This window comes from Dipteris shenzhenensis, chromosome 4, assembly GCF_047967505.1.
Source record: "Dipteris shenzhenensis isolate YYH24624 ecotype China chromosome 4, Dip_SZ_1.0, whole genome shotgun sequence".
Lineage (NCBI taxonomy): Eukaryota > Viridiplantae > Streptophyta > Polypodiopsida > Gleicheniales > Dipteridaceae > Dipteris > Dipteris shenzhenensis.
Window position 1 is genome coordinate 3,898,529 of NC_141599.1, and position 12,516 is coordinate 3,911,044.

A 12,516-nucleotide genomic window follows, 5' to 3' on the forward strand; every position below is an offset into this window, starting at 1 on the left:
AAACAACACAAGCACAATTAACTAAAGGACATGGATCTTTATGGAGACGAGAGAGACTATTTTCATAGATGAGAATTACTAGTACACACGAGTTTAAATACGATTCTAAATGCAAGGCATGTCTATTGATCATTTACAACCATAGCAAAATTCACAAGACACCCCTTTCCTACACCTCACCCAGTAGAACATTCATCAAATCTGGGATGATTTAGTGTACAATTAGGTACATGTATGTGCAGCCTCTCCTCTTCTCTTTCCTCTCTCCACTCTTCCAGCAGAAATAACCTTGTCGTCCACCACAGTTGTATATTGTTTTTCTAGCAGTCATAACCTTTATTGTCCACCATTCCTATTCTCTAACATAGTTGTGTATAGAAAGCACATGTACATACATGTAATTTCCAACATGGGCCGTGCACGTGCACCATCATATTTTTTATGATTTATCTCATCCCTTTCATTCGTTTCACGATGCAAGTATGTTGAGGGCATTACATCTGCTTGTGTGTATGGAATTGGCAGCTAAACAGATTCTTCCAACATTTTCAGCGGCAATAATTGTGCATCAACCAATCTCTATTTTCTTATGCATTCAGCTCTGGTGTAAGAACACCTAAAAAAACAAAGCGATACAATCCCCACAAACTCATTGTACCAAGCCTTGCACCTTAAGTTTTGAAACCCTTCACCGAGGTTGTTGTTGAGTAATACAGTGAATGTTTCCACCACCAAGCACAAGCTCTCTGCCAGCAACCATCACTACCTGAAAAGCCCAACATAAAATCGGTGGCATTAACTATGTCAGAAAAACCAGGCAGCATTTGAAGCAGATGTCACTCATAACATTATAAAGATGCTGTTTTGGCCCTGACAGGTCCCACAAATTATGAAGAAGTAATCATACTCAAATATTTGACAAAAACTGGAATAGACTTCAAATGTTTAAGGAATAGAATTCAAATGTTGAAGCAGATGTCACTCATAACATTATAAAGATGCTGTTTTGGTCCTGACAGGTCCCACAAATTATGAAGAAGTAATCATACTCAAATATTTGACAAAAACTGGAATAGAATTCAAATGTTTAAGGAAACAGACCTAGACAATCATTACCTTGCGATCAGGAAAGGCTTCATTGAGAACCTCCAGGGCTTTTTTGTCTTGTTTGTCATCTCCAAAAGAAGGTGCCACTACACCTCCATTCACCAAGAAAAAATTTACATATGAAGCAGCCAGGCGTGTACCCGCCAATCTGGCCTTCCCATCACCAACCTGCAAATTATGCATACATAACACAACCTTATACTAAACATTGCCAGCGTATAAGAAAATGTTCTGCACACTTGACCCTTATTTTAAGAAGTGGACTTTATCGATGATAATTAAACATAACCCAAACAGTACATGCAGATGTTTTCACTCTCTCCAAGTCTCCCCAATAGCCAACTGCAAATCTTTCTTGCAAGAATTACTCAAGAACATCGTACTACCGTGTAGTTCATATAAATGAGAGTACGAGACTACACAGGAGAAAGGACACCTGTGAGAAAATTTAGCTTATACACGGTATAGTACAGGAAACATATTGCAGATAATCCTGCTTTTGGAACCTGAATTCATTGAAAATGAATCATTAAAAGAGAAATCAAGGTCCAGAATAACATTACAGCAACAGATTTGTAACAATACGCTGCTGTGTTTGTACAGAGTCAATAGTCTGTTACATCTTATTCTGCAGTGTATTCCCATTGTTGTGCTGCTATATGTATATACGGCAAAATCAAAATATGAAGAACTGGTGTATGTCTATAACTTGCACAAAGAAGTATGAACTATAAAGCTCTTGCTACAGTGTGGTTTTTAACCATCATTGCTTATTTATTGTTCAAATTGGCATTTAGAGTTTTAAATTGTCCAGCATTCTTTTGAAGATCTTCTGTTTAAAAACATTTTGGCAACATGTAGAACTCAGCTGTTTGAAAAAAATTGCACATAGTAAGTTTTGTTTGATGATTTTCTCCCATTCATTCAAGCTTCTTCATATGATCCTGCAGTTAGAGAGGTTGCCTTGCTGGATGTAATACTTTCAACAACTGTGATATCAAAGTACCATATTCTCTTCCAATGGAAACCTTATCTATATTTATTATACAATTTAAAAGACAACCCTGATCCCCTAACCAACACAACCCTGGTGTTTCATCCTTTAAAAGCTACAAAATCCAGAAATGTCCAACAAAATACTTGAAACTTGGGAACACCAGGGTTGTGTTGGATTACGGTTGGTCACCTCCCCACCTGTAAGCCCCCAAATGAGGATTGCATCGAGGGGGTGGACCATAGGATAATAGAAAGGGTCTTGGGGCTGCCACATGGGCAGCAGACAAAGAGAGGAAATATCGGGAGAGAAGCCGCCATGGAGGGCAGATCTGAGGCAAAAGTGCCCAGAGGCTGTCCATGCTTGGAGAGGACAGGTCTCTGCAGGGAAACCAGCAAGAAGACAAGGCTATGGTGCGACGATGATGTCAGCAACTGCCGGGGGGTCTGCGTCGGCATGTACAGAAGGTTTTGCAGGCTGAATGGGGCCAGGCAAGGGACGGAACAGGCACAGCAAGTTTTGGACAGGATTTGGGGCAGAGAACAGCCCCTACTATGGGCTGGATCAGCCTGGGCCACTGGCTGGTTGCCACGTGGCCAGGCAGGCCAGTAAGAGCCTTCAAATGGGAGCCCTTGAGGGTATTGATAGACCTCCCCCCCCAGTCACCTGGTAGGGGGATTCCACTCGGCCCATTAGGGCTGCCTGGTCGGTATTTTGAAGCCCTGGGCTGATTTGTACAAAGAGAAGACTCCTCTGATCCATGCATCTGAGAATCCAAACCATAGAAGGGTGCCCTCCAAAAAAACCCAATCTACTATGTCATAAGCTTTCTTAAAATCCAAGAATAGAATGGCAAGGCGTTGGCCGCCTTGCATAGCCCAATGTGAATCCTCCAAAAAAAAAAAGGAAGATATTACAAAAAATGCTTATGCCATGCACAAAGCATATCTATGTATCATGAATAAGATTTGAAAGAATGGGCTGCAAACACAGATTAATAGCTGTAGCCAAAATCTTATAAAAATCTCCCAAAAGAGTGATGTGAGGATGAAAATTCTGCAACCTCCCTTTGGGATAAGATGAATGAGACTCTCTATAAGTAAATCAGGCATAATACCAGAATCCCAATGCCCTACAAGGCTGAGGTAACATGGCCCCCAATCATGTTCCAAAAAGCAATGAAAAATGATAGTGCTAACCCATTTGTACCCGGCACCCGGGCATCTGCCCTTGTGAAGGGCACATTCCTGAATTCCAGATTCGTGAAAGGTGCATCAAGTGAGACTCTCATGTGTGGTTTTACCAAATACACTACCAAACGTTATGTTGTTTGGCATCATCTCAAGCAAAAGTGTCACAATATACAGAAAGAAGTGAGGCATCAAAAAATGTATCTATACGCAAGACAGCATCAGCTCTGTCTACAAAACCCCGTCAGAGTCAATAGCTGAGAAATACTCTCTCTACCATGTCTCCGGCCAAAAAGGTAGAGAAAAAGTGTTTATTGACTCTTCTTTCCATCTGAATCCAAAAGGACTCCCATGCCTGAAAGGCATACCCTTCTCTCTGATCTAGCAAAACTTGATGGTGAGCCCTTGCTGCAGCAAGACGCTCCTGAAACCAAGCATCTGTAGACCTTTTCTACTCTTTCCTCTATAGAGCTACTAATTGCCGACGGAAGCCCATCTCCCGTCTGAGCACAATTCAGGCGAGATGTGGCTATGAGTCTAGAGCAAAGGAAATTTGATGTATCATGGTGGGAGATAAATGGGCGACTTACTCCCACTTTGCAAAGATTAGCTCTTCGAGTTTTATCACAGGATTGTACTAGTGGATCAGCTGAGCGCATATGGAGCATATGTGCGGACCTCCATACTAAGAAAAGAAATAGGTAATCCAACTTATAAGTTATGAATGGTTGGATGCATTTCTTGAGTCTTGAGTCTTCTCCAATTTTACGAATCATGACTAATTAGAATCTAGATGCATTTTCAATCTTGTTTTAGTTCAAAATATTTACGTTTTATGTGATGTATCATGTTACAGATTGAGCATATCACAGCTTGATAGGTTGGTCTATGTAAATGCCAATCTTCGTCTCTTGGAGCGGTTCAAAGACAAAGAAAGTACCAGTGGGGCTGAAGGGGCTGAAGTGTTACATTGGAAGGTGAAAGAGGTTGATCCTGAAGTTCTAAGAAAGCTTGAGCGAGGCTTGGCTCGAGAGCTGCTCGAAATGTATTGAAGATCATGACCTTGGTTTTACCAAGGTTGACCTTCAAGTCATGTGACTTGCAAAACGATTGTAATGCATCCAAATGTCTCTGGAGTCCCTCTGCAGAGGAGGATAGCAAAACAATGTCATTTGCGTACAACAAGATCTGGATCAGGGAGCCAGCGAGAGAACATCTTGCCCCCACTAATGTCTCCATGAATGTCTCGAGCTCGTCTATATAGAGACCAAACAAGGTTGGTGAGAGAGGATACCCTCGTTTAACCCCAATAGTGCTCATGATCTCCTCTGTCCACCTAGAACCTGTCCGAACTCTTCCTGAAATCCTCTCGTCGTGCCAAAACAGCCCACATGATCTCTTGGTTATAACCCAGCTCCTGTAGCCATCTAAAGAGACAGGTCCTCGACACTGTATCAAACGCCTTGCGGACATCCACAAAGCAACAATAGATCCTCTGCCTCCACACCCTTGCACATCCATGGTCCCGTGGTCATGTTGGAAGCCAACCTACCCCTCTGCTTTGAGTCCTTGCATCTCTGTGAATCGGCTAACCTCGGTATCGAGCATTGATGCATATATCTTGGACATAACATGCCCAATCATGATGGCCCTGTAGTTTTTCGAGGCTCATGGGATCCCTTGCCTTGTGAATGGGATAGTAGTGAGAGTCCATGTGCGGGGAAAGCCAAGATAACTGCTTCACTGAAGAGCTTTGCTAGGATCGGAGCTAGGATGCCAATCCCATAGGCAATGAATTCAGTGCATAAACCCTCATGATCCTTTGCTCGGCCATTATGAAGCTTCAATATTGCATCTTTGACACCCCCTTTGGTGAAAAGAGTGCAAAAAGTAGGGCGAGGTGAGTGTAAGATGTCGGGAGTGGGCTGGTGTGGAATATCATATAATGTGCGTGCATAGGAGTGCCATACTTGGCTGTCTATGAGAGGTGGTGAAGATCGCCAATTAAGAAATCTCCGCCAAAAGTCCCTGGAGTTGTTGCTAAATAAAATGTTTAGTAACTCCTCGTTATGGCGGATGAAAGCTTGCTTCTTCCGGCGTACAAAGTGGTGATACTCACGCATCGTCTCTGGTTCACTAGAAGGTTATGCTTGGTCTCGAATCTAAGTTGATGGCGAAGAGCCTTGCACTCAGCATCGTACCAGCTATTGCAGAGGTCATGGTGGAACGAGTGGTATACGGGAAAGCGTGGAGGGCAGCCTCACGAAGTGAGTAGTCAAAGCGACACGGTCCTCTAACAATGGTATATGATCGATGTATGTGAGCAACATGTATAGGCGTGCTGAACATTTGGGTGGGAGATTGCGGTCAAAGTGTATGTCATGGTAGGTAGTGTGAGTGATCTGTGGTGGGGGTGGTATAGCTAGACAAGGGGTGGACATACTAAAGAAGAGGTAAGTATGATCTACCAGGTGGACATGGTGCAACAGAGAATTCAATGATACGAAATATGAGGGCAGGATATTGATACGAAATATGAGGGCAGGAGATTCCATAAGGTAGTCAACTATGCTAGAGCCTCCTCCATGTGGGAAGCAGGTGAAGCCACCGGAAGAAGGCCATCTACTAAGAGCGTGATAAAAGTCACTAACACCAGATATGATTGCTGCAACATGTGAAGGAGATGGCACTCCACATTGCAAATAAGATATCCAACTATGCAAAGCATCCTCTATGGATCTTGATACTAGCAGAGCTGCACCTCACATGAGGGTCAGAATGCAAAAGAACCATCAGAAAGTGATCTAAGGTGGAAACCTTTGGTGCGATGGATACCAATCCATCTCTGCCTAATGTCCAATCATCAACATAATCCACGCATGAATGGGCATATGCAGCCTTCTGTTCGACCATGAGAACAAGTTTCTATTTTTATCTGAAGGCCACTCCACTATGTGAACTCCTCAAATATTCCATGAGTCTGGGGGCCACGAGAGAAGTTCCTTCTAGAAAAGGACACGATTGTGACAACCAACAAGGGCTCTCTCATTCAGTTCCACCCCGCCACGGATTCCCTACGAGCTCACACCCTTGCTGAAGTTGTTCACGTAAGTTCTCTTTCCAAAATGGAGCTCCCCCCTTGCACAACACTTGCCATGTGGCCTTCCCAACTGGTGCCATGTAACCGACAAGGGCCCTTGGCATATGAGTCCTCTCTTGGACTTCTTTTGCCCCTTCTCAATTATTACCTAGGCCTAGGTGTGAGCCTAGACCCAAGCCCTCTAGTCCCTACTCTACAAGTGCTGCAAGTGCTGTCGAGCCCTCTTGTTTCCCGCCCCACCATAATCAGGCCTTAGGCTTCCGTGATTATGACTGACGTAACATTCCCTTCCCCTTAAGGATGGTTTACGTCCTCGAAAACAAAATTGAGAAACCTCCTCTAGAGAGTGCTTACCCTTTCCCATGTTGAACTCTCTTCAGGTCTATCTTTCCACTTAACCAGACATTCTTGCCATATTATATGTCGTGTTCCTTTTTCTTGTCTATCTAAAATTCCTTTTGGTTCATGTCGTAAAGTAGCAGGTTCAATGAGTTCAACTAGGACTTCATTTCCGATGAGATTATCATCATCTCCTAATTTTCCTTTTAGCCTACTAACATGAAAATTGGATGTACTCTACATCCCTCGGGTAAGGCTAAATTATAAGCAAGTTCTCCAATTCTCTTAAGTATTATGAATGGTCCACAATACCTAGGAGACAACTTCGGACATTTACCTGTCTTTAGAGATGCTGAAGATTTAGGTACCTTGAGGTAGACTTTCTCATTTACTTCAAACTCCATCCTTCTACGGTGAGGGTTTGCATAGCTTCGTGCTCTCTTCTTATGCTATCTTTAGCTAATTTAAGCATTTGATTCATATCTTCAAGAAAGTCTTTGGCTACTTGAACCTTCTCTTTTTCGAGTCCCACTGCCATTGGGGCTCTTGGTTGAAATCCATACATTATCATAAATGGACTAAAACCTGTAGCTGAATGTTCGGCAGTACTATTATATGCAAATTCTAATATGGGCAAATATCGTTCCCAATCAGTTTGCCGTTTACTTACATATGCTCGAAGCATATCCTCAATGATCCGATTGACCCTTTCAGTTTGACCATCACTCTGTGGATGATCCATGGTGCTCATATTCAACAAAGTTTCCAATCTCATAAACACAATCCTCCAAAAATGGCTATTAAATTTGCTATCCCAGTCACTAATGATACTGGCTGGTAGCCCATACAATTTATAAATATGCTCCACAATTAGCCTAGCTAATTCCGGAGTTTTAACATCTTCACTGACATGAATAAAATTCGCTTTCTTTGATTCCCGATGTTCACTTTCGACCCTGCTCTTTTTGCTTTCTTCTAGCTCGAACTCCTTGCTTCGTTATCTCAAACTCCTCGCTTCGATCTTCTTCTTTGAATTTGACAAAGCTAGGAAGGCTGGAAGGGTTGAAAGTTTCTAAAGTCCTTGGGGGTGAAATATAGGATCTTAGGGAGTGAGAGGGATAAAAAGAAAGAGTGATGATGTGGCTTTCTTCAAAGGTTGAAAAACCTTTGTATGATGTGGCCCTGTCAATAGTTTTGGTTGCAAATAGTCGATGTCGCGACTCGCACGGGACTTCCTCTTCTTTGATAGAAATCAATAGTCGCATCGCCGCCAAGTTTTTGTACTTTGGAGACGAGTTACCTCTAAAAATGACAATTTCTCAAAAGAGAAGTTTTATTGTCTCTTCCATTGTTGCTTGTTCTTTATCTTGTGATTGGTGCATTTTGTTTGCATTCCCCACACGTATCTCATGTGGGTTTGGGATATAACTGAGTCTCCATTCTCGCATTTCACATTCTCCATCAAGATCATGGCAACATACCATCTACAATAAGGGAATAACTCTCGACTAGAAGATTTTCGCTCAATTTAATCATTAAAGGGGTGAATACGCATGAAATAGAGAGTAACCAGCAAAGAAAAAACACCTTCTAGCAAAGAGAATGCATTCTAGATACATGAAAACCAAGTGAATTCTAGATGCGCTGGAGGTCTCCAAGGCATCCAGCGCTATCAAAATTGTGAAAAGTGCCTCTCCCAATCCTTTGAAAGAAAAGCGCTTGCTACATCTACCATCTTGTAAGGCTACGATGCATGTTCACACCAATGATGACTTCTTCATAATTCCGATGGTGCACTACCTTATTGTAGGCAGTAATGAACCTTTCTCGATTTGATTCATCCATCATCCACAATTAATCTTCTCCTAAATACCTTATCCGTACCTCTAGACAAATGTTTTGGGAATTATGGTAATTTAACAAAGAGGCCAAGCAAGCTGATTAATTAAGTTGATGAAGACCTAAGAGCTAGCTTTGTGAAAGTGCCCGTCTTTCAGGATAAGCATGTTACAAATAAGCATCCACGACCTCTTTGAGTGGATACCTTGGAATATAGGACATGATCCCTCAATATCAGAGCATAGAAGAGTTTTCTTTCTTTGTGGTGCACGGTCGTACTATTTACTTCATTAGATTTTGCCATGATAGCATGTCATGCACATTCTCAAAAAAAATCCTTTCCTACATTACTTCACATTTACAACCAAGAACTTGACGAGTATGAAAAGAGCATTGGACGTACCAGTACCCCAGCAGCCTCCTGTTCTGTCATGCAAAGTGGGTGAGGAGTTTGCAGTTTAAGTATTTGCAAAGGACGGCCTTTTGCATCTGTGCTTGTGACCAATATGTTGTAAGCATCCATGGAGCGTTGGTATTGAGGATCATTCTCATCATCAGTCCAAGCCAGTACTACAACAGCAGGTCTCACAAAGCAGCACATATTGTCAACGTGGCCATTTGTATCATCATCACCTGCATTTCATGAATAAGGAATCAAGGAGGTCATCAGTCAATTGCATTTAGAGGTCATCAGTCAATTGCATTCACGCAAGATATCCAAGCATACAATAGAGGTGGGTTTTGACAGATTTGGCACATCTCATAGACCATTACAAAGTGCAACGAATCATATAAGGAACAGGCTATAGTCAGCTCTGATGATTTAAAAAACTTTGAAATAAGTTCAGAAGACGGATCTACAACATTTGTAATGAAGCCTTTATATAACTCTCGAGACAGCCAGCCAAGCCCTTTGGTAGATACATGGAACTATCTCAGACTACCAAATATTTAATGCTCAGCCTATTCTTTTCCCACAGCTTTCATTTGTTTATACATTCATGGTTGTAATTTTTTATAATTGCCACTTTGTTAGCTTTGAGTCCTAGTATGTTTCTAATAATATGCTCCTTCCAAAGTAGGATCTTTGCCCCGAGTTTTCATGAACAGGAATAAATTATGCAATGGTGTCTTCCTTCTTGTCAGCAAGGTCATGAAGATGCAAATTTGGACATTGCAAAATTTATTTTTTAACAGTCTCATTAATCTTAGTGGGTTTCCGACTCCACTGGACTTTTTTTTTTTTCCCAAAAACTCCACTGGACATTATCAGAGCATACCATCCCAATTCCCAATACACAGCTGGTACTAGCACGCTGCATTAGAGTATAAACATCTATTAGCTCAACCACAGGCATTAGAACATGCCCACACTCTCCTTGCAAATATAAGAAGGGGAGTTTGATTTACATATATGTCACAATACATCTAACGGAGCACTTGCTTCTGCCTCTTGATATTGTGCCAAGCGGACCAACTGAAGAAGGCGAAGATACAGACATTAATGCAGAATGAAGGTTGAAATTGTTATGACCAGATCATTCCAAGCCCTTCATTCCGCGTCAATTTCAGCCACCTGGAGGTGAACAGAGGTAGTTGTTGTGCATGATCTGTTAAGACAAACGTAGACAATGAAAACCGTACTCAGCTGATTGCAGTACCAAATAAATCAAGCCTCAGAATTGTACAACTTGCACAATCTGGATTTAATCAATGTTCAAAGACTGCTTGCAATGCCTACAAGGAAAATGCAAACTTACTTCACAGTGGTTCTCTCTTACAGGATGGTATAGAAAAACTCATCCTCTGAAAACAACACATAGTGCCGTTTCAATCTTATGACAGTCACTCACAAGGTTGCAAACCATAATCTCCATCACACATAGCAGGGACTAAATACTATGACATCCTCGCTGACATCTTCACCATGAAACGATGGGTAGAGACCATAGTATAAACATATGCTCTCACACATGCGCTTCCACACACCCACACATATCCATGCATCCACATACACTTGAGCACTTATAAGCCTATTTTTAAAGGACTTTCTAGGGAAAAAAATTCGATGTTTATATCAGTGCTGTGAACTTGTTTTCAATGCTTATATTGAAAGGTTTTTTTACGCTCCTTTTCCTGAATAGGTAGCCTACCCTTCGCGATACTGCACCACTATTTATTCTCTCTTGCTTTATTTGGACAAACTACATCCTTTCTATCCTACAGTCCCTCCATCCATCACACACCCTTCTCCAATAGCTTGTCCTCCTCCTTTCCACCTTGAAGACAAGAGCTAGGCATGCCGATACTCAAGCTTGGACTCCTCCACTAGAAAGATCACAAGAAGTAAGACTCCGTCGCTTTCTTCGTGTGAAGGTTTTTCCTCTAGCTTCCTTTCTTTCCTCCTCTCCCCTCTCCCATGAGATAGGGCAACAGTTTGTGAACGTTGTTTCCAAAAACAAAAGAGCAGCCGTGGACGTGCAGATCGAGAACATTCTTTCGATGATCAGACGTGCAGATTAATGATGTGTTTCAAATGAAAAGGATAGGTGACTGACACTTACTAATGGGATTGGAGAAGGATTTGGGTAGCAGATGCAAGATGGGATCCAATGGAGAAGAAAACACAAGTAAGCAAGTCAAGGGAGGCCAGGGTTTTGACGGAGAAGCACACGCGAGGTGCGAAAGTCACGAGGACCCAAGGCAGCAGACGTAGACATATAATCAACAAGACACAATAAAAAACAGGAGTCCACGTAGGCGCAAGCGAGAATATGTACATGAGAGAGGGATCAGCTGCAAAGGGGCAGCATATCTAGACCATGGATGGTGATGCTCAAGGGGAAAAGTGGGTAGTAGGATGTAGTAGACAGGGTATGTGACAGAACCAAGGTCAAATGACTACGGCAAGCTTAAGGGAAGACATAGGCGTCGGCTAAGTAAGCGGAGCATGTGATAGTGCATCTTTCATAGGTGAGACTCAATGAGAAAGGGCACATGGGTAGTGCAAATCTGCACCCAACGTACAAATGCAGGGATGTGGTGAGCATCTCTAGTACAGCTGTGTATTTATGCTAGTCTACACTGCAAGAGCAGGACTTTGATGCACACTTGCTTAATACGCATATTGAAGCCTTGATCAGGGTCTATTTCTCAATAACCATTTACACCCATTTACAGTGATGGCTGTACTCAAACCATGCTGACAAAAGTATGAACATGAGTCCAGTTGAATGGGAAGCTCAACCAGTCTACTTGTCTGCTAGATCGTGTCGTTGTGTCTCCTTGCTCTATAGTCTCCGTGCTGCCTAGACCCACTGTCATCCCTTCCACTCCATCATTGTCTCTGCTACCTTGGTTTCACTATCTTGGATCGACCTGTTGGCTGTTTTTTGCAACCCAAGGTAACCAATTTTAACAAATCTTAATAGATTTTTGCTAAATCTTATGCACAACAGTGGATTATCTGCCTAGCTAGACCTGCAAATGCATCTATAACAGTCCCACCTGTTGAGATTTCACAAAATTTCTATTTTCTATGCAAAACTTGTTGCAAATTTCTGCTTTCTATGTGCAATTTATAATCCACAAGCAGATTTCTCATGCAATTGCCAAAGCATTCGCTCTGTTTGAAAAAAAAATCAGACCCAATAGCCAATATCTGCATGATCATCAAGCATTTGTGCCAATTTCCTGCAAAATGACCCCACAAAATTCACACTTGTGTAATTTTCCTGTAGCAAATGATATCTGCACTCCAAAAATCTCAGTGGAACTAGGTCCTACCAAAATGGCAAATGCATTTATTGTGGAAAATGCGGAATTTTGAGAATAAATACAGGAAGAAAAAGGCAGAACAGGGTCAAAAACAGCAAGGTAATACATCCCATTACACCTCCAATGATGCAAATCACCAATCAAACAATGAACAAAGAAATTATGAGTCA

The 12,516-nt window shown here is 42.0% G+C and overlaps 1 protein-coding gene across 2 annotated transcripts in view; it reads right to left on the reverse strand.

Annotated features, from left to right (window-relative positions):
- Positions 1 to 171: 171 nt before the first annotated feature.
- Positions 172 to 12,516, reverse strand: part of EMB1873 (porphyromonas-type peptidyl-arginine deiminase family protein) — a 57,959-nt gene continuing 45,614 nt past the window's right edge. The window contains exons 8-10 of one of the 2 annotated variants that reach the window (XR_015540862.1): positions 8,969 to 9,202; positions 1,117 to 1,260; positions 172 to 766 (exon numbers count right to left, since the gene is read on the reverse strand). Coding sequence is in view for 1 of the 2 variants with exons in the window: in XM_087373298.1 (XP_087229424.1) it covers positions 689 to 766; positions 1,117 to 1,275; positions 8,973 to 9,202 (467 nt within the window). In the remaining variant the exon portion in view is untranslated. Of the gene's footprint in view, positions 767 to 1,116; positions 1,276 to 8,968; positions 9,203 to 12,516 lie in introns of both variants that reach the window. The other variant, XM_087373298.1, reaches the window with a different exon arrangement.